We start from the raw sequence: 22,952 nt of genomic DNA on the forward strand, positions 1-22,952 counted from the left end.
CAACATGGTGAAACCCCGTCTTTACTGGAAATACAAAAAATTAGCCGGGCATGGTGGCACGCACCTGTAATCCCAGCTACTCGGGAGGCTGAAGCAGGAGAATCGCTTGAACCCAGGAGGCAGAGGTTACAATGAGCCAAGATCATGCCATTGCACTCCACCCTGGGCAACAAGAGCGAAATTCCATCTAAAAAACAAAACAAAACAAAAACCTACTTGCTGGCATCATTCTCTCGCATAGAATGACCTCATTCCACAAACCCACCCTATGTGGTTCCAGCTTTTCTTCAAAGCTGTGCTCCCAATGCTTCCTCCCCAGGGAGACTTCCCTGATAAATTCTCCCAGAGCACAAACTCTCCAGCATCCCATGGAATTCTCCAGTACAGTTCACGCCTGCTGATGTACATTATGCATGGTCTGTGAGTGCCTATGAGGTCTCTCATAACCCTCAGACTATTCGCTTCTCAAAGGCATCCCATGACATTTCCTTCCTTCCATGTTCCCTATGGGACCTTGTAACTGGCGAGTGCTCTTGGTTGTCTGGCCAAGGTCCTGCTTCAATGAAAGAGCTGCTATCTTACATTATCCCCAGGGATCTGGCATCACTGTTCATGCCACCATCCATGCATTCACATACACCAAGACATATGTGGAATGTTGGTGTGCCACTCAGTGCACTATAGATTGCTCTATATCTCATTTATAAACTGATTTAATCCTCAAACCAACCTACTAAGGACAGGTACTAGGAAATACATAGCTGGCATAAAATAAAGTGGCTGAATTTTAGAAAAGCTAATGAAAAATATGGGGGAGTGATGGGAAGTGGTCGACAGTCACACTCTGGAAGGGGTACTCATCTACCTGGCACCTGATGCTAGGAAAATGGACATGACTGTCAAAGTCCCCTCTAATTCCATGATTGAGATTTATTTAGTCATCTAGGTTTTATAAAGGTAGATATAATATTATATCAAGGTATACTAATGTATTAATTTTTAAAATCACAGAAGGACTCAAAAAAAGGCATAGGATAGGAATATATATACTCTTAAACTTCAGGAGGAACTTCCTGTGAATAATTCCAGATGTAGAAACCATACAGGAAAAGAGTGATTGATGTGTTTATATTCAAACAAACCAACAAACTTACATAGGCTAAAAATCAGCCTAAAGTTAATGGACAAAAGAAACTCTGGGAAAGTACTTGCAACATGTATGACCAAAGGTTAATATCTTTATTAAAGAGTTCCAAGCAATAAAAAAGACAAACACGTCAACAAGAAAGGGAGCAAAGGACAAAAAAAAAAAAAAGCAATTCACAGAAGAAATATAAATAGATCATACGAAAATTAATAACATGTTACCGATGATCAAAGAAATGCAAACCAATGTAACTCTGAGATACCATTTTTGAAATATCAGATTGGCAAAGGCTAAAAAGAATGGAAATACCGAGGCAAGGAAGGACACGGGGAGGAAGCAAGTACTCATGACTTGCTGCTTGGTGTGTAAGCTGGAACAGCCTCTCCAAAGGGCAGTTTGGACTAGAGACCCAGAAATCTGGCTTCTAGGTTTCTATCTAAAGAATGCTAGTCCCTGTAATCCCAGTACTTTGGGACACTGAGGCAGGTGGACCACCTGAGGTCAGGAGTTCCAGACCAGCCTGACCAACATGGAGAAACTCCATCTGTACTAAAAATACAAAAAACTAGCAGGGCGTGTTGGCACATGCCTGTAATACCAACTACTCGAGAGGCTGAGGCAGGAGAACTCCTTGAACCCGGGAGGCGGAGGTTGTGATGAGCCGAGATCACGCCATTGCAATCTAGCTTGGGCAACAGGAGCGAACTCCATCTCAACAAGAAAAAGAAAAAAAAAGAAAAGAAAAATGCTAGTCATGACATTTATTTTTAAATTAAAAAAACTACAAATAAGCTCAATGTCAAATACAAGTAGATTGGACAGACAGGGAGGCATGTTTGTGATGCTATCCTTAAAATTAACTATGAAAATCAACACTTATTGTTATAGAGAGATCAGATATTGTTAATTATCAGAGTATATAGGATGACTTAAATGTATGTGTGTATCTATCTATAATATATATAGAAAAAATAGCTTGAAGGATATAAACCAAAATGCTAATATGGGGTGGTATTATGACCAATTTCTTTTCCTTTTGGCTCTTTATATTTTCTAATTTTTATACAATGCCCATGGATAATTTGTGTTAAAAAAAAAACAGTCAAACAAATTATAATTACTGATAACTTTCCCTTCACATTATTAGTTAATTCTAATTTTCTAAAGAGAAGACATATGTAAGAGAACTCTAAAAAGCAAAAATACTATACAAATGCAAAGTGTCATCAATTATCCAGCAAATACTTTTTGAGCACCAACTACATGTAAAGCCTTGTAGAAAGTACACTGAGAAAATAAGAGAAATTAGGATAACTCAGCTGGGTGCTGTGGCTCATGCCTGTAATCCCAACTCTTTGGGAGCCCAAGGTGAGCGGATCACTTAAGCCCGGTCATTTGAGACCAGTTTGGGCAACATAGTGAAATTCTGTCTATACAAAAAATACAAAAAAAAAGAAAAAAAGCTGAGTATGGTGGTGTACACCTATAGTCTTAGCCACCTGGGAGGCTGAGGTGGGAGGACCACTTGAGCCCAGGAGGTCAAGGGTACAGTGAGCTGTGGTCATGCCACTGCACTCCAGCCCATGTGACAGAAACCTTATCTCAAAAAAAAAAAAAAAAGGAAGATAGAAAAATTAGGATAACTCTTTACTGTTAGAGAAGATTTAATACGTTGTAAAAGACAGAATGATATCTAACCCAAGACACTGAAATTATAGGAATCCATAGTGCTCAGGGAATAGAAAACAATTAATTCCTACTCGCGGATCAATTAAATCTGCAAAGATTTCTTCAGGGAGGAGGTACTGAAACTAAATTCTGAAGGATAACTGGGATTTCCGTAGGCAGAAACACTAAGCATAAGCAAAGGAACAGTAGAACTAAATATTGCAGGGATAGAAATGGTATGTGACATGTCCTGGAATGGATGAGGGTGTCAGTAGCTGCAATAAGAGAATGGACTGAGTGATGAGGCTGGACAGGCAGGATGGGGACAGCCAAGAGAACACCCTGCATGCGGTTCAGGGTGTCAACTGTATTTTGTAAGTAATGGGAATCAAATTCAGGGTTTGGGTTTTGTTTGTTTGTTTGAGATAGGGTCTCTCTCTGTCACCCAGGCTGGAGTGCAGTGGTGTGATTATAGCTCACTGAAACCTCAACCTCCTGGCTCAAGTGATCCTTCCGCCTCAGCCTCCTGAGTAGCTAGGACAAGAGGTGCACACCACCACGTCTGGCTAATTTTTTTTTTTTTTTGGACATGGGGTCTCACTATGTTGCTTAGGCTGGTTTTGAACTCATGGGTTCAAGCAATTCTCTACCCTTAGCCTCCCAAAGTGCTGAGATTACAGGCGTGAGCCACCACATGTAGCCCAAATTCAGGTGTTGAAGAAGGGTTGGTAATGTTCCTTGTATGACAGCTGAATGAAAATTGGACCCATTTGTTTGGAGTTTTTTGTTTTTAAGAGACAGGGTCTCACTCTGTCACCCTGGCTAGAGTATAGTAGCATGATTACAGTTGATTGTAACATCCTTGAACTCCTGGGATCAAGTGATCCTCCTGCCTTGGCCTGCCACGTAGCTGGGATTACAGGTGTGAGCCACCAAGCCTAGCTCTGAACTTAAAAATTAAGAGATTATACAGCCAGAGAAAGTAATGAAGTACTGATACATGCTACAACTTGGATGAAACTTGAAAATATTATGCTAAGTGAAAGAAACCAGAAAAAAAAGTCCATATAATTCCATTCATATTAAAGTCCAGAACTGGGCACGGTGGCTCACGCCTGTAATCCCAGCACTTTGGGAGGCTGAGGTGGGTGGATCACCTGAGGAAAGAGCAGGAGTTCAAGACCAGCCTGACCAACATGGTGAAACCCTGTCTCTATTAAAAATAAAAAAAACAATTAGTCAGGCATGGTGACGCATGCCTGTAGTCCCAGCTACTCGGGAGGTTGAGGTGGGAGGATCGCTTGAACCCGGGAAATGGAGGTTGCAGTGAGCCCAGATTGAGCCACTGCACTCCAGCCTGGCGACAGTGTAAGACTCTGTCTCAAAAATAAAATAAAATAAAATAAAGTCCAGAAGAGGGAAATCTATAGAAATAGAAAGTGGTTGCCTAGAGCTGGGCTGAGGGGTGAGGGTGAGTAAGGGACTGCTAGGTAAATGGTATGGGGATTCTTTTTGAGGTGTTGAGATGTAAAGTTGACTGTGGTAATAGCTACAAATTAAAGGCCATTGAATTGTACATCTTAAATGAGTGAATTGTACAGTATACCATTATATCAAAATGAAGGTATTTTAAAAGGGGAAATCAGTCAGGTGGCTGTTGCACATGCCAAGCAAGACACTAGAAGGTGATAAATTAGGAAGGTGGCAAGAGTCATGGGAAACAGAGTAGTACAAGTCAGGGAGACACTGCAAAGACAGAACCACATGGGGAGTGAGGAAGAACAACGAAAAAATGCTGCAAAAGCTCCCAGTATAAATGACTGGGAGAGGAGGACATGAAGAGGAGGTTGGATGAGAGATAGTTATAAATTTGTTTTTCACGCAGCAAATGCATGAAGCTTAGCCCGTCCCAAGAAGAGGAGAAAGAGGGAGAGAGGTGCACATTCGTAGTTCATATTCCTTTTCCTGGCAATGATGCGGCTAAGGGTACCTTGTGACTAATGATGACAACTATGAATTATATTATAGCACTAGTGATCAGCATAAAAGTTGTCCTAACTTATGCCTAGAAACACACTTAGGAGAATTTAGCCACAGAAAGCAGTTAAGACTACAACAAGCAAGAAAAAACAATTCTATAGCTGCACACACAATACTCTTCAGCATTTAACAGCACTAAGTACTTACTGCACCAAGCACAGATTTTTGTAAAAAGGAGAACTATCATTGCTGCTATGAACATACTGGCTTATACAAAGAAAGCTCAATAGCTAAATGGTAATGGTTGGCTCCTGTTACTCATAGGCCCCACAAGAGTACAAATGTATTTTGCTTATTTATATCAAAGAAAGCAAGAACGTGAAGTAGAAACTCTTGGCTAATGAAATCAGGCGGTTAATAGAAATCATTTGAACATGCCAGAGTTAACAGACGCAAGATAAACGCATAAAAAGGTACATTTTAGATCAAGAAGAAGCCTGAGGAAAATAATGTGCAACCAGCGCAGCAGATCACCTTCAAAAGCTCAGTGGTCAGTTCCCAAAATTTGCATCCTGAGGTTTGTCAAGTTAAGCCTCTAGAAAATAAAGGAGCTTTGCATGTCATTGTCATAATGTCCCTGGATGTAAACTATGACCATTCAATAAGAAAAAAAAGTTGAGGTCACTTCAGGGAAGCAATTATGAAACAAACAGTCTCCCAGTCTCAGGAGAAAGGGCCCAAAAAGAGGTCTGAACTGAAAGATAAATCTATTTGCACTACAGTATAAGAGGCATCTGAGTTTTCCAGTGGAATTTTCCTATAAGACCCTACCTGAAAGGGAGGTCCGGCTCTGGCTACCCCCATGACAGCAGGCACTCTGCTAGAGCAACAACCAGTTCTGACTCATCCTTTTATGCTTGCCACCTAGCCCAGTAGGTACTCAAGAAATGTCAGTTTAGTAAACAAACAATGAATTCAAGACGGGGCAGAAAGAACCCAGTGGAAACTCAGGAAGAATATTAAAGGTCTTGTACACTAAAGATCCTTAGCATGAAGCCCCCAAAGGTCCGAGAGACCAATCTACTGCTCTAATCCTGCCCATCATCTTAGAGATGAGGTCATTGGTGCCTTGCCCAAAGTCACACTTCCAGTAAATGTAGAACAAGTTCCAGCCTCCAGTGCAGTGGTCAAGTGACCATACCCTTGTGGGACAGGAGATGGAAGGGCTCCAGCAATGAGACCAAAACACATGACTGGGGAGGCTGTTCACTTGAAAAGAAGGGCCAAACTGACTGATAGTGACCGTGTGTCCTAAGAAAGACACTACTAGAAAAATAATAATGATCAGAACTCTCTGGACCCACCTAAGGCATGAAAAACAATAGTAAACTTTAAGTGCAGGAAAGGCAAGGACTGTAGCCGTGTTTTCTGTATATAGTGCCAAATATAAAACAAAAAAAATGTAGGGGCAGCTAACTTTTATAACGTGCCAGGCCCCATCCCAAGAGCATCAACACAAATTATTTCATTGAATCCTGACAGTCTTCACAACAGCCCTCTGGGGTAGATGTCATTAACCCCATTTTATTTTATTTTATTTGTCATTTATTTACATATTTTTTGAGATAAGGTCTTGCTCTGTCGCCCAGGCTGGAGTCCAGTGGTTAGCTCTCGGCTCACTGCAACCTCTACCTCTGGGGTTGAAGCTATTCTCATGCCTCAACCTCCCAAGTAGCTTGGATTACAGGCATGCACCACCACACCCAGCTAATTTTCATATTTTTGGTAGAGATGGGGTTTCACCATGTTGGCCAGGCTGGTCTCAAACTCCTGGCCTCAAGTGATCCGCCTGCCTCAGCCTCCCAAAGTGCTGAGATTACAGCTGTGAGTCACCACGCCTGGCCAACCACATTTTATAGATGAGCGAATCAAGGCTTGGGGACAGTAAGTAACTTCTCCATAGTCATACCAGTAGTGAGCAGCAGAACCATGTGCATCTGTCCCCAGAGGCCCACTGCATAGCTGAAGGGAGGGTATTCTGTGTTCTGGGCAGCCATTTATCCCCACGCTGCAACAACAAGGCACCTGCTGAGAAGCATAGCCTGCCTCCTCCAAATGGGAGACTCTCAAACCCAGACTCGGGAACCTACTCAGTGCTCATTTCCCAAGATTTCCATTCTCTGGGGCTTGTCCTCCCAGCCTTTGCATATTGCCATAGATTTTTAAAAGAGGAAAAAAAAAGGCCTCACACGTATAGGCAATGTTCTAATGCTTAACTGAATGGTGAACAGACAGTGTTCATCTTTACCCTGTATGGATACATTATATACATTTTTGTGTATGCATGATATATTTCACAATTTTTTTGTAATAACTCCTAACCCAGCCCTGAAGTGACAGCCACCAGATCAGCTGTGACATCCACCATGGCTCACTATGAGGGAAGGTAGACTGGGGAAACTATTTTCTACTGCATCACTTACTGATAAAGAGCACACCACCATCCAAAAAGGATGACTGCACCCCCTCAGCAAACCTTCTCTCAATTGTGAAATATAAAGCTACTGATTCCTACCAGCTCAACATTTCACTCATCAAGGAGTGTGGAGGTCAAGAGCACAGGCTTTAGAGCAGCACCTCTTCAGTTTTATCCCAGTTCTGCCATTTATTATATGGTCTTGGGCCAGTTATTTAAGACCTGTTTGAGACTCTGTTTCCTAACATATAAAATGGGGAAAAAACAAACAAACAAACAAAAAACCACCTTTCCTGTAGGGTTGTATTAAGGTTGTATGAGATTTTTTTTAAATGGAAAGCTCACAGAGGCATCATGATGTAATTTCTAAAGCTCTTCCCACACTGAGGATGTGTGTACTCCAGTTCTCAGCCCCAAGCATCCGGCCCACTGAATTGGAAAGTGCATCTCCATGCTCTTTAGTTGTCCTGAGCCTGAGGGCTTTTCCCACTGAGTCTAGCAAGCCCAGGCCTCTGCCTCACTTTTGAGGTTGTCTGTAGGTGAGCCCTGTTTTGCCACTTAAACGTCTACCCTTGCATGGCCACATATCCCTGTCCTGACTGGGCTGCTCAGCTCCCTCCCTTCCCAAGGCCCTCAGTCTGACTTCTGTGGCCCAGTCTTGCTTCTCCCTTGCCTGAGATCCGCTCATTATTTTTTTTTTCTTTGAGATGGAGTTTCACTCTTGTTGCCTAAGCTGGAGTGCAATGGCACAATTTTGGCTCACTGCAACCTCCACCTCCGGGTTCAAGCGATTCTCCTGCCTCAGCCTCCCGAGTAGCTGGGATTACAGGTGCCTGCCACCATGCCCAGCTAATTTTTTTTATTTTTAGTAGAGACGGAGTTTCACCATGTTGGCCAGGCTGGTCTCAAACTCCTGACCTCATGTGATCCACCCACCTCAGCCTCCCAAAGTGCTGGGATTACAAGCATGAGCCACCACGCGCGGCCTGCTCCTCTCTCTTGAAATCTCAATGGACTTAATTCTCCAAGGATCAACCCATATCCCATCTCCTCCATTCAGCCCTTCTCAATTTCTTTTGCCCATTACTACCTCTCCGTCTCTGTTCTTGCAGTTCTTTGGCAATTGTACAAGTGACCCCTGAACAACATGGGTTTGAACTGTGCAACTCCAAATACATGCAAATCTTCTTTCACCTCTGCCACCTGAGACAGCAAGACCAACCCCTTCTGTTTCTCCTTCTCAGCCTACTCAATGTGAACACAATAACGATGAAGACCTTTATGACAATCTGCTTCCACTTAATGAATAGTAAATATATTCTCTTATGATTTTCTTAACATTTTCTTTACTTACTTTATTGCAAGAATACAGTATATAATGCATAATACCAAAAATGTGTTAATTGACTGTGTTATCAGTAAGGCTTCTGGTCAACAGTAGGCAATTAGTAGTTAAGATGTTGTGAAGTCAAAAGCTACACACAGATTTGACTGCATGGGGGTTGGTGCCCCTAAGCACCAAGTTGGTCAAGGGTCATCTGTAATTCAAACCATTAAATGCTGTCTTCATAAATCACTATTCCTCAAACTTTTCATATTAGTCTCATGTCTTCTCATAGACAAAGACCTGTCTTCCAGTTGCTTTGTAATTGTGGTAGTTAAAAGCATGGACTCTAAAGTCAGACTGCCAGCTCAAATGCTTTTGAGCTGTGTGACCTTGCATGGAGTACTTGGCTCCTCTGTGCTTTAGTTTATTCACTTGTGAAATCTGAATTAATCTGTATCTAGATTAAAAGAAATTGCTATGAGTTTATAAGATTTAAAATATAGGCTGAGGTCAGGCACAGTGGCTCACGCCAGTAATCCCAGCACTCCAGGAGGCTGAGGCGGGTGGATTATTTGAGATCAGGAGTTCGAGACCAGCCTGGCCAACATGGTGAAATCTTGTCTCTACTAAAAATAAAAAAATTAACCTGGCACAGTAGCTGGCATGGTAGCTGGCTCCAGCTACTCAGGAGGCTGAGATGGGAGAATCGCCTGAACCCAGGAGGCAGGTTACAGTGAGCTGAGACTGCCCCATTGCACTCCAGCCTGGGCGACAGGGCCAGACTCTGTCTCAAAAAAAATAAAAATAAAAATAAAAATAAAAAAATAAAATATAGAGTGAATTAAATGTTAGACATATTATTATTAGTATCCTTATCATCACATTACCATTACAGTACCTAGAACAGCAGGACTGCTAGCTAAGTTTCTGCAAACACAAACCAAAGAATAGCATTCAGAATTAATAAACAAGCTGGGCGTGGTGGCTCACGCCTGTAATCCCAGCACTTTAGGAGGCTGAGGCGGGCAGATCACCTGAGGTCGGGAGTTTGAGACCAGACTGACCAACATAGAGAAACCCTGTCCCTACTAAAAAAATACAAATTTAGCCAGGCGTGGTGGTGCATGCCTGTAATCCCAGCTACTCGGGAGGCTGAGGCAGGAGAATCGCTTGAACTCAGGAGGCGGAGGTTGCAGTGAGCCAAGATCGCACCATTGCACTTCAGCCTGGGCAACAAGTACAAAACTTGTTTTTATCCAGTAAAAACATATTTTGTTGCACTTGAGAAGTATCTCTATTTGCTTAAACTAGGGGCAGCAAACTTTGAGTAAAGGGCTCGATAATAAATGTTTTAGATCAGCCAGTCACAGACCTGTCACAACTACTCAATTCTGCTGCTGTAGCATGAACGTGATCATTGGTAACATATAAACAAATTGGTATGCCTGTGTTCTAATAAAATGTATGGAATTTCATATAATTTTTGCATGTCATATTATCCTTCTCTTAATTTCTTCAACCATTTAAAAGGGTAAAGAAACATTCTTAGTTTAGAAGAACTGTACAAAATCTGGCATCAAGCCGAATTTGGCCTGTGGGCTATGGTGTGTCAAACTAAAATGTAAGGTCACATGAGGTCTTCCATGACATCTCGGATGATGGCCTTCATTCTACAGGCAATAAGGAAGCACTGCTGTGTCTTAGGAAGGGGCATGAGCCCGTGCCCACACTACCAATGAAAGCAGCTGTGCAGCAGTGGTATGTATGATGAGTGCTCACTCATATTTCCAGTTCTCCCCTCTTCCTGCACTCAGAAGCCACATTTTCCAGCTTTCCTGCAGTCAGGCAGGGCCACGTGACTAGTTCTGGCCAATGTGTGGCAAGTGCAGGGACAGTATATTCACTTTCAGGAAGGAGCTTTAAGAGCCATGCCCTCCTCCTCACTCCACCCTGACCACTGCGGTAGAAGGGCCATGACATTCCACTGCCTGGATCACTGAGCTGCCTGCCACATGCAGGATAGCCTCCCTGGAGAGTTTTTCAGAGCCTGAGGGGACTTGGAGTGATCAAGAACTAAATTTAGCATGAGTTAAGCTGGTTGGGATGAAAGGGGGAGGGAATGGTATTATCATGGCATAACCCAGTTTAGTTCAACATCTTTCTGCAAACACAAACCAAAGAATAGCATTAAGAATTAATAAACAAGCCGGGCATGGTGGCTCACGCCTGTAATCCCAGCACTTTGGGAGGCTGAGGTGGGCAGATCACCTGAGGTCGGGAGTTTGAGACCAGACTGACCAACATAGAGAAACCCTGTCTCCACCAAAAAAATACAAAATTAGCCAGGTGTGGTGGTGCATGCCTGTAATCCCAGCTACTTGGGAGGCTGAGGCAGGAGAATCGCTTGAACCAGGGAGGTGGAGGTTGTGGTGAGCCAAGATCGCACCATTGCACTTCAGCCTGGGCAACAAGGGCAAAACTCCATCTCAGAAAATAAATAAATAAATAAATAAATAACCATCTAGCAATATGTAGTCCATCACATCCTTTCACCTTAATAACTCATTTAGAGTACAAATGTCCAGACTTCCGAAGAATTCAGCAAGAGACCAGAAGTGTCTTCAAGTTCTCTCAGAAACTCTAAACCGTCTCTTCCAGCAATAATAAACTCGATGACAATAAGCCTCAGGAAGGCCGGGAGGGAAGGGCTTTGAGCCAGCAGCATCAATGAACCTTAGGGACTCACAATCTGATCTGTAACAATCTCTGCCAGCTACAAAGTTACATTCTTTCTTTCTTAGAGTAGTAATGATGACGACAATAACACAACAAAGCAAATAATGTTTATTGCTGCTTATTTCAAGCCAGGTACAGTTTACCAAAGTAGAACTGTGGATGAGAGGTGAGAAACGCTTATCCTTTTAAGAAATCTGTAGAGTCAGAAGTTTCAGTTCTCGCCCTGAGCTGTCCTTCTCATTCAAGGGATTTAAATGCCTAGATGACCAGCGCTCAGTGTCCTGGACTTACCGAACCATGGGAAAACTCCAATGCCCATCCTACAGAATAATAAAGTAAATCTCACACTGTTCGCAGGAGGGTGTGCCTGCTGTGCGATGTTTGTAAATGAATATTTAATAGTTTCAAATGAATGTTTATTTTCAGTGTCCCCTGCTGGCTACAGAAGAACACAAACAGTCCACATCACAAGCAACCTGCTCTATCAGGACTCTGGCCTTTTTCTAAACCATTACTAAAAAGGAAGCTGAGAGACCGACTAATCCACCCAACACTGTCATTTAATCCCACTTTCAAAACACCACCACCCAAGGCAAACAGAAGTTACCTACCAGGTCCACACAGCAGGCCAAAAGGTGATTACAAGGTTCTGGTTCAGGAGTCATCTCTCCAGAATCTCAAGCCATGAAGGGACCCAACCTTCACTGCAACTCACCTTCTGGTAAACATTTCCATAGCTGGGAAGCCTGGCTCTATAGGTGGTGTGCAGGGGCCACGTCTAGGGCTCCCTCCTCTGGAGCAGACCTCTTACAGAAAGAATCTTGAGGCTGGGCACGGTGGCTCATGCCTGTAATCCTAGCACTTTGGGAGGCCAAGGCAGGTGGATTACCTTAGGTCAGGAGTTTGAGACCAGCCTGGCCAGCATGGTGAAACCCCGTCTCTAGTAAAAATACAAAAACTAGCTGGGTGTGGTGGCACGCGCCTGTAATCCCAGCTACTCAAGATGCTGAGGCAGGAGAATCACTTGAACCCGAGGGGACGGGGAAGTTGCAGTGAGCCGAGATCTCGCCACTTCACTCCAGCCTGGGCGACAAGAGTTAAACTCTGTCTCAAAAAAAAAAAGAAAAGACAAAAGAAATGTAGAGAAACAGATAATTTGGTCCAGGCAACAGCTAAAGAATGAACAGCGCCTCGCTTGCCAACAGATTGAGGAGAATGGGTACAGTAGAGAACTGACATTTACTATCAAATAAAATATTGTTGACCATTAATGGTCATGAAATATGGAGAAGTACAAAAAAAAATTGGACTCTCCCAGGTGCCTGTGAAGAATGTAAGTAGGTTCTGTCACACAGTGCTCATCCTCCCAAACAGTGTGAAAGTAGCAAGACTGCTCACTCACCCACTCAAACACGGAGAAACTCGAAACTCCCCTCATCTGAGGACTAAGCCCTCGTCACAGATATGCTTCACCTGCTCTCTATCAAGAACTATACTTTCTCTCAACCTTTTTTTTTTTCCAGAATCAAATTCTTCCAGCACAGTGACTTTCCTGAAGGTCTGTCACAGCCCCCAGGCTCTTTGGAGACGGCATTACCAAGCCCAGCAGATGTGAGGACTAGGAACACAAGGACAGAGAATTCAGACAGATGTCACTACAATCTGCCTAGTCCTATGGGGGCCAGAACCATCTGGAGGGGGAGCGGCCCCACAAAACTGGAGACCTTCTTAGTGTTTGAGGTTCTGAGGCTCTACAGGAATTAGGACTATCTTTGCGTCACCAAAAGAAAAAAAATACCCATGTAGAAGCTGCGGAAGATTGGTGAGTTACTCTTTAAAAAACCAATTTCTTGGCTTCCAAATCACTACATGCCCCACAGAAGCTTTGGCCACAGTCCCATCTGTTTGTCAATGCCACCTCCTCTCTCAATCTCCTTCACCACTGCCCTTACCTTGCTCACCAAGTTACCAGTAGAAGAAATCATAGAACCCTCTTTGGAGACAGCCTAAAGCTCCTACCCTGTTGAGAGAGAGGGGTTGCACTGGGGGAGATTTCTATCTCAAAGTCCAGCCACGTGTCAGTCATAGACATATGTCATGGTCACCTTTATCCAAAAGCATCCTCAGTGATACTCTCATAACTCCATGAGGTACAGCTGTGTGAAGTACGGCCTTTACTTACCAATTGTCCAGCCTCTGAACCTCCCTCACACTTCAATTACTCCAGTAAGACTTCTCTGCCATGCCAGCTGAAATGTATTTCTAGAGTGTCTGCTATTCACCGCACTTATCTGTCCCTTAGCACTTACTGACTTGCGTGTACACGTGTCGGAGGTGTGAGGGAGCCTCCTTCCATCTGTGAGGCCACCAGCCCCTACAAGACCAAAGCACTGTCCTTTACATTTTTTTAACTTCACAATGCGTAGACAACAGGGCTGCAAAAACAATACTCGATCAACATTTGTAGAATGAAGAGATGGATGAGTAAATGAATGGACAGACCCTGAGCCTGCTCTCTGAGAAAGAAGGCCTGACAGACACACCATGCTGTTGCTGTGGTAGTTAGTCCCCACTCTGAAATCAGTTCAGCCGTAAGAGTGTATTCTGGCTTCCCCACCAACTAGTTGCATTAATTTAATCAAATCTCACTTTACCACTCTGTGCCTCCATTTCCCTATCTCTAAAATGGAGACACCAGCTGCTTTATGGGGTTATAGTAAGAATCAAATGAGATAACATATTTATACACACTTTTAAAAGTCTAACTAACTGACCTAATGAATATAAGAGACAACAGAACATTAAAAAAAAGCTGGTGTCTAGCACGGCATTACACAGAGCAGAGATTATACTAGAGAAGAGGAGTAACCAGGGACAGGTGAGTCACTGGGGAAACTTACCCTGCTGCAAGCCCAAAGCCTGGTTCCTATCTGTACGCCTTCACGCAGGCCACTTAAACTCTGTGTCCCCATCCATAAAATGGGGATTCTTATCATAACACTGTGAGCTCCATTTGAGTTTACTGTGGTGCATGACACATAGTTTCAGCAAATGTTAGTCACCATTGTTCTTATCAGTATTTACCATCATTTTTTATATCACCAACCCATAGTAGGCATTCCAGAGTTGTTTCTAGAAATAATTCAAACATTATAATTTTAATTAAATTCATTCTCTTCCATATGTAGACAGTGCTATCAAGGTAGTCAATAGATTTGGTCATCTTGCTTCTACCAAGTCTCCTTGTTGGAAGAGTAGGGAGTACCCTGAGTACCAGTACCAGAGTACCAGCATTAGTACCCTGAGTATCAGTACCTGAGTACCAGAGAGTAGGGAGTACCAGTTGGGATACTGCCAAAGGGAGCCGCATTTCATCCACAACTACAAGGTTTGGCCCCTGGACCAAAATGGACCTGTACTTAATGAGACAATGGGTCACAGGATCTAACAGTATCAAGGCAGAGATAAATGACAAAATTTTCCCATCCTTGTAAAATTTTATTTGGCTGAAGAAGACAAAATTATCCCAATTACAGTTCCCAGATTAACACTGCTCTCCTTGTTGAAATGCATCAAGAGATGCTCAAGGCAGATTTTTAAAGGCAAACATCTCTGCACATCCCCTGAGGACCAACCCAGGCTGAGCTGAGAGCATTCTGTTAAAGTGATGTCTCATCCTGAATGACAGCCAAGCTACCCCTCAGCCCCAAGCTGGGTGTGCTGACAGCAGGGGCACGGAAGGATGTGGAGAGGTTTCTGATGAAGAGCCCAGTGTCCCTGCAGCATCTGGGCTTTTCTTGGAGGCCTCATCCAAGCTACAGACCGAGCATGGCTCTACTGAGGAATAAAGAAGAGCTTTAGCTGCTGGTCTGGACCTGGAACTCCCAGTGACAATAAACACTGCTAATAGCCTCCCACCCAGAAAGAATGGGGTACCAGACCCCAAGAAAGCAAGGACTAAACGTAAGAGAGAGGGATAGCAAAGCTTGGGGAAAAGAAACTCCTGGCTGGGGAATAACTGATGTTCATCACCTCTTGGGGCCTCGCAGTCCTTGAGAGTTACACTTGCAGAAACTAAGCACCTCCCTTTGCCTTCTGCAAAGTGCCTTTTCAAGACCCACTAAAGGACCCTCTTCCCTAGAGGAGGAGGGCTGGACTAGACATTCTGTCAGGGTTTAATCTAGGGTAGGGGTGCCTGGAAGGCCAAATGTGGCCCAGAGCCAGGTTAGGACCCCATGCCTTAAACCGCTCAACACCCATCCCTGACTCTGAAAATCAACCTTTCACTCAGAGATGTGACCTGCCACCACCCCACCCCATGTGTGGACAGCCAGCCGCAATGAAGGCAGGACTCATCCTTGCTGGGAGCTCTCCCAAGCTCATCCTCCTCCTCCCACCCTCCACCCTCTTCAGGGAGAAAGCTCCCTCCCCAGTCCAAGGAGCCTTTCTCCTCTGAAGGAGGCCTCAGGCAGCTGCACATGCCACCCTGCAGGGGTACCGGATCACTGGTATGGCAAAGTTTTCCAAGCAAAATCTGCAGTTTCTACACCAGATAAAAAGCCAATTCACCTCCCCATGCAATCTCCTTATTGGGTCAAAAAAGAGGGAGAGGTAAAGGTTTTATTTTTTAAATGGAAGGTAAAAATATTCTGACTACTTCTGTAGCTAGAATACAGCTACTCCCACACCCCAAGCGAGAGGTGCCTTTAATGTCCCAAAATTAAGCCCAGGAAGAGGCACTTGCAAAGGCCGAAGGTGAGTGCTTGTGTTGGGGTAGGTGGTGGTCCACTAGCCTTTGGACACCAGGCATCCTAGAAGATGGAGCCCGGCCCCTCAGAGGGATGCCCCTAGGGACTGCCTGCCCTAAGCAGCTGACGTGAGAAAGGCCCCCGCACTCCCCCCAAAATCACGTGTTGGTCAGGGCTAAGGAAGAGTACAACTGCACCCCCAGCCTGATGCAGACGCACGACACCTCGCCAAAGGGAAGGGATGCTTCTTTATTACAAAGTTCCCTCTGTGCGCACCACTCCTCACGTACTCGGAGTTGGAGAACGTTTTAGCTGCAGTTTGATTCTCTCCACTGCCCCCCAACTTCCACAAAACCCCTGCCCTCGAAGAAGGTAAGGAAAATACTGCAGCAGTGCAGAAGCTAGGGGAGCCAGGGAGAGTACCCCAACTTTTAAAGTGCCTAGTCCCCACATCTTAACCCCTTGATGCCTGGTGAGATGGCATCAATGAAGGAGACCTCTTGAGGGTGCTGGAGGGAGCACAGGGCTGAAGAAAGGCAGAAGAGGAAGGCACCCTATCCCTCCTCTACTTACCAGGAGAGCTTGAATCCTTTCATTAGTACAGTCACGATAATCCACTGACCGTGTCCTTAGCATCCCCGTTACAGCTCCGGAGGTCCCAGGACATATTGGAAAAGATGACGAAGTCCCAAAAGAACAGAATCCCATGTAATGTGACTTGAACACAGAAAGAGAAAGAGAGAAAGGGAGAAAGAGCCAGAAGAACTGCTGCCACTGCCCCTTCTTCCCCCTCTCCCAGCTGAAAGCCAGGCTTGGAGGCGAAAGACAGATTCTGCAAATCCAGCCTGGGGCTGGAGCCGCCTGCCCGAGCTGTGGCTGCCGCTGCCAGTTTCTGATGAGGATGGGTAATGCTGGCAAGGCTGCGCGAAACAAGCCCTGGAGTTGCCGTCAACAGCCAGGCTGGCCGGCTGCCCCCCACCCTCACCTCATACCAGCTCTGAGCTGCTTTGGGGAAGGAAGCCAAGGAGAGCCTGGGAGGAGAGCACAAACCTAGCAGAACCTGCACCTCTCTTCCCCCAGGCAGCAGCTCCCGCAGCTCCATATAATCTCCTAATCAATGCAGTACCCAAGCAAAGCACTGCCAGCCACTTCCGCCCATTTAAAGACACAGCACATGTTTAGTCCCAGGATGGGACAGAGTATCAGGGAGAGGGTGCTTGAGGAATGTGGTGCCAGGAAGGAAGAGGAGGGGGCAGAAATATCTGAAGATGAGCACTTCTATCAGCATCCACTCAGGGTTTAAAATGCCCCACCCCTGAGGGGGAGGGGAACCTGGACCCTAGGTCCTCTGCACACCTCTGGAATCCAAGCAGACCTCAGAGGCCCTGTGGTGAGTGCCTGGGACATCTAGGCGCACAAGACCACCTTAAATAGAATCCTCACCCCGCAAGGCGGGGCAAGCAGGGCTGCGTGCTCCCAGGCAGTGTGCTGCACACAGAATGCACAGTTCTCTCCTCCTGCTGGGGAAATTGCCGTGACTTCTGGGACGCAGGGTGAGGCAGCAACTTCTGGTAGCAGGGCAGCACATTGTCACCTGGGGCGAGGGATCCTTTTAAGGTGACCACAAAGGCCTGGTTTAGGATTTAGGCAACATGATCACCAATCCTGGGCTCCAAGAAGACGCAGACCAGCCACAGCACCCAGTAAGGCAGGACCAGGATTTTCAACTCTAGCTGGAACATAACAATTCACTGAGAATGGGGAAGAGGCTCCTCCTAAATCAGATCCTCCAGGCTGGGGCCTGGGAGTTCCAGCACCAACAATTTCCCTGGCTATATGATCCCTTTCTATCTTTCCCTACATTACTATCTGGGTCAGTAATGCGGATGGGTGACAACGAACAAAGAGATTAATTATGAAATAGCAACCTTCAACTGAACCATGATAATAAAGCTTTATCCAGAAACTTGCTCCAAAACAATCGAACCATAATAAGCCTTTACTCTAAAATTTGCCCGTAAAACAATCTGCAGACATCCTCATGTCGTATGAACATCATCTATACTTGACCCTCTAAAGTGAGAAAAACCGATCATTTCTCCTTTGGCCAAGCACAGTGGCTCATGCCTGTAATCCCAGCACTTTGGGAGCCCAAGGTGGCGGATCCCTTGAGGTCAGGAGTTTGAGACCAGCCTGGCCAACATGGCAAAACCTCGTCTCTACTAAAAATACAAAATTTAGCTGGGTGTGGTGGCATGTGCTTGTAATCCCAGTTACTCGGGGGGCTGAGGCAGGACAATCGCTTGAACCAGAGAGATAGAGGTTGCAGTGAGCCCAGATCCCACCATGGCAATCCAGCCTGGGAGACAGAGTGAGACTCTGTCTCAAATAAAATAAAATAAAAAGAAAAACTGGAGTGCAGACCCTCGTTGGTAACAGTCGTCATACTTGTAATGACTTATTATCTGCTTTGTTCTTTTTAGAGGATAAGCACCATGGAGACAAGAACTGTGTGGCGTTCAGCAATCTCTATATGCCCACTGAGGAGGAGGCCTTGGGTATTGTAGGGGTACTATAAGCAAGCGTTTAAGTGACCTTACTCAAACCGAACTAAAACACCATGTTATCTCTCCAATGTCCACGTGGTCCAGAGGAAACACTCTTTAAGGTATACTAACCTTTTGTGACCTGATTCCACTAGCAAAAAATGAAAGAAAGAAAAAAATAAGGTATACTGAGTTTTCAGAAAGATGTCCCCAAAGCAGCCTTTGCTGTGGAATTGATCTATCCACAGGCCCATGCCAGACAAACCCAAATGCTGCCAGGACTTCTGAACACATCCGAAGTTATGTTTTTAAAGCTCCTGGAGCCTGTACCCAGGCCATACTTTCAGCACAGATAGTGAAGGGATGCAACAGATTCCACAAGTACAAAGAGTTGTCCTTTATGACCTAGATAATTCACTCAATGGAAATACCAGGTCATGTGATCCAGCCCCGAGGCAAATGTCACTGAGAGTACTCCAGGTACATGTGAATACTGTATTCTCATCCTGGCCCATCAATTGCTCTGATCACAAGTAACACAGAAAACCTGGATCAAAGATTTCCAAGTATTGTATTAGAAACGTATTACTGTAACTGTAAAATTTTTTGGCTTTTGCTCTAGCTGTTTTTTTTTTTAACCACAAAAACAAAAATCCAAAAAGTCAACTTGTTCTCAACTATTAATAAGAGTATATTGAGGGTTAGTTATGTCAGGCATCAAGCTAAGCATTTTGCATGCATTCTCTGACTTAATCTTCACATCCATGTTATAAGGCAGTACCTCATGATTTTTCAGATAATGCCACTGAAGACTAACTGTAGTGTCTTATTTATTTATTTATTTTTTTGAGACGGAGTCTCACTCTGTCGCCCAGGCTGGAGTGCAGTGGCGTAATCTTAGCTCATTGCAACCTCTGCCGGCCGGGTTCAAGTGATTCTCCTGCCTCAGTCTCCTGAGTAGCTGGGATTACAGGCATGCATCACAATGCCTGGCTAATTTTTGTATTTTTAGTAGAGATGGGGTTTCACCATGTTGACCAGGCTGGTCTTGAACTCCTGACCTCAGATGATCCACCCACCTCGGCCTCCCAAAGTATTGGGATTACAAGCGTGAGCCACCGCACCCAGCCTAACTGTAGTGCCTTAATTTGCCTAATGTCAAACAGCTAGCAAGCTGCAAGCCTGGAATTTGAATGCAGGTGTGCCCAGCTCAAAAACCTATTCTCTTATTCACTATGTATGTTTATAAAAAATCTCCTTCTCTATCAGACAAGCTGGTTTACAAAAGCTTACATGTTCTCAGGAGAAAAAGAATCCAGGTAACAGGTAAAAAAGAGACTAAATCAAGACTAAATCTCTTCTATTACCAATGAGTTGGCTGGCTTGAGTGTCTGTGTGTGATGTGAGGAACCCAAAAGAGAAGGAAGAACAGGAGAGCCCAATGGGTTGAGTGATCATCATCTGCCTCAAATTCCCCTTGGCTCTTTCTTGTTTCTGAAACAGAGCTTCTCACAGGGCGCTGGAGACAGATTCCATTTCTGTGGTCCATAAAGAAAATCTCGGCTGGGCATGGTGGCTCATACCTGTAATCCCAGCACTTTGGGAGGCCGAGACGGGTGGATCACCTGAGGTTAGGAGTTCGAAACCAGCCTTGCCAACATGGTGAAAGCCCGTCTCTATTAAAAATACAAAAATTAGCCCCCCGTGGTAGGGCACGCCTATAATCCCAAAGACTTGGGAGGCTGTGGCAGGAGAATCACTGGAACCTGGGAGGCGGAGGTTGCAGTGAGTCGAGATCACGCCACTGCACTCCAGCCTGGGCAACAGAGCAAGACCGTCAAAAAAAAAAAAAGAAAAGAAAAAGAAAATCTCAAAAGGTGATTCAAACATAGCTTTGAAGAGACATTGAAGTGCTTTCTGAGGTAAAGATTAAGACCAAGTGAGACGGAAAAATGTTCCTCATCTAACTTCCTTCTTTTTATCTTCTCACGGAAAGCAGTCTCCATGGTTTGAAAAGTTCCTGGCCAATAAATCGCAAGCACTAACATAACCTCTAGGAATGAATACACAGATTCTCCTGCTTCTGCCTGACTCCCTGCAATCTGGCTGCTTCCTGACATTTGCATTTCAGGAAGGATAAGAATTGTTTAAAGGAAACTAGACTGCAAAGACTTCCATGTCTGGCAATATGGCATATACACAGATAAAATAGGAAAAAAAAATAAATTATTTTAAAGTGCTTGATGAGCTATCAAAAAAGTAAGAAATATTTAAAGGTCAAAAATTTAGTGATGGCAGAAAATAGTGAAACTGGGCTTCAGTTTTCATGGCCTCCCAGAGCACACTAGAGATAATTCCCAAAGCCCACAAGTGGTGAGAGAATCAAGAGGCAACTACCTCATACAGTGGGTCCCAGTGGACTACACTCTCACTGTAAAGATAAACTTGAAAGAAATGTACAAATGCTGCCCAGGAACTAAAAGGAAAATTGCCTGTCCTAAACCCTGATGTCGAACAAAGGAGGAAGAATAATCTCCTCTGATAAATCATAATCACAAACCGACTCTTACACTGATTGTACCCTGAGAGTTTCCTAAACAACTGACCCAAAAACAATGCCCATAAAGGAAAAAAATGATAGATTCAGCCATAGCAAAGTTAAAAACTTCTGATCATCCAAAGAGATCATAGAGAGAAAAGACAAGGCTGTTCTAACAGAAAATATATGCAACATATATTGCTTGAGAAAGGAATTGTTCGCAGAATTTATTAAAAATCCCTACAAACCAATGAGAAAAAGAAAGATAATTCTAAAAATAGACAAATGATTTGAGTTAGCATTTTCAGAAAAGAAAGCAATAAACTATATAAAAAGGAGCTCAATCCATTAGTACTCAGGAAAATAGAAATTGGAACTCTGGTGAGATGTCATCTCATACTCATCCCATTGACAAAAATTAAAAAGTCAAATAATATCAAGTGTTGGAAAGGAGCTAGTGGGAGTATATACTGGTTCAACTCCCTAAGAAAATTATGTGGTATTATGTAATAAAGTTGGATGATTGCATACTCTAACACCTAACAGTTCTACTCCAATAATGGAAGCAACTCACATTCAGAGGCATACACGAAAAACTTTAAATAGCACTCCATGTAACAGCAAAAGCAAAACAAAAACTCTGAAAACAAATGTCTATCAACAGAAAGGATACATGCCTTGTGTTATTTTCTTAAGGTGGAACAGTACACAGCATTGAAAATGCATCAATCAGTCACATGCAATGGGGCAGAACAGGTGAGAGGTACTCCTGCAATTGTCATTTGTTCTTTATACTTTACATATATTTTATATATTTTATAAATATTATTTATTTTCTTTTTTCTTTCTTTCTTTTTTTTTTTTTGACAGGGTCTCACTCTGTTGCCCAGGCTGGAGTGCAGTAGCATGATAACGGCTCACTGCAGCCTCCACCTCCTGGGCTCCAGTGATTCTCCCACCTCAGCTTCCTGAATAGCTGGGATTGCAGACACGCACCACCATGCCCAACTAATTTTTTTTTTATTTTTATTTTTTGTAGAGATGGGGTTTCGCTATGTTGCCCAGGCTGTGCTTGAACTCCTGGGTTCAAGCAATCCACCTGCCTTGGTCTCCCAAAGTGCTAGGATTACGGGTGTGAGCCATCGCACCCCCCTATATATTATTTTGTATTAGCTAACTATTCAATGCAAACAATTTAAAAATAAACAGAGTATTTAGAAAACAACTGAACACCAATCCCTTTTGGGTTTTTATAAACAGGCTTGATAAAGAGGGGGCGGGGCACAGGGGTCTAGACAATATTTTGTGTTACCTGCATTTTTACAACTATACTTTCACAAAAATTGGCCTTTCTGAGTCTACTAATTTAATGAACATGAAGTTGGTTTGATTTGTATTACTCCAAGTCTCTTGTTACCACGGTTTCTTCTGAACTTTACTGGGTTTAGAATGGAGGCTGGAAACAGTTCAGCTTTTTCCTTTTGATTTCAGCTGCTTTGACTTTCCGTTGGTCTCCTATGAGTCTTAAAGTCTCGCCTACCCTGGTACAATTCCTTTCCTAATCCAACAAAAACATGATTGGTGTTTCTTGCCTCATCCATAAATGGGGACTAGAATGGTAAGAGGTCACCAGAGCATGCTGCTGTTGACCTTGCCTGCAGACACCCAGGGCCATCCGGCCAAGGGGAACCTGGAAGCTGTGAACTCAAATGCCACAATATTAGGTCCTGTCTCAGGCTTCCGCCACTGAGTGGCAGAAGCCAAGGGAGCATTCAGCCCTCCTGC

The 22,952-nt window shown here is 44.1% G+C and overlaps 1 protein-coding gene across 15 annotated transcripts in view; it reads right to left on the minus strand.

Moving 5' to 3' along the window:
• Positions 1-22,952, minus strand: part of GRAMD1B (GRAM domain containing 1B) — a 274,683-nt gene that overhangs the window by 85,880 nt on the left and 165,851 nt on the right. For 2 of the 15 annotated variants that reach the window (XM_012495974.2, XM_012495973.2), the window contains exon 1: positions 16,656-17,201. The exons of 12 other annotated variants lie outside the window; for them this stretch is intronic. In XM_012495974.2, coding sequence (XP_012351428.2) covers positions 16,656-16,678 — 23 coding nt within the window. In that variant the 5' untranslated portion in view covers positions 16,679-17,201. Of the gene's footprint in view, positions 1-16,655; positions 17,202-22,952 lie in introns of those variants that run through there. One more of the 15 variants, XM_030829755.1, reaches the window with a different exon arrangement.

This window comes from Nomascus leucogenys, chromosome 15 (genome assembly GCF_006542625.1).
Source record: "Nomascus leucogenys isolate Asia chromosome 15, Asia_NLE_v1, whole genome shotgun sequence".
Classification (NCBI taxonomy): Eukaryota; Metazoa; Chordata; class Mammalia; order Primates; family Hylobatidae; genus Nomascus; species Nomascus leucogenys.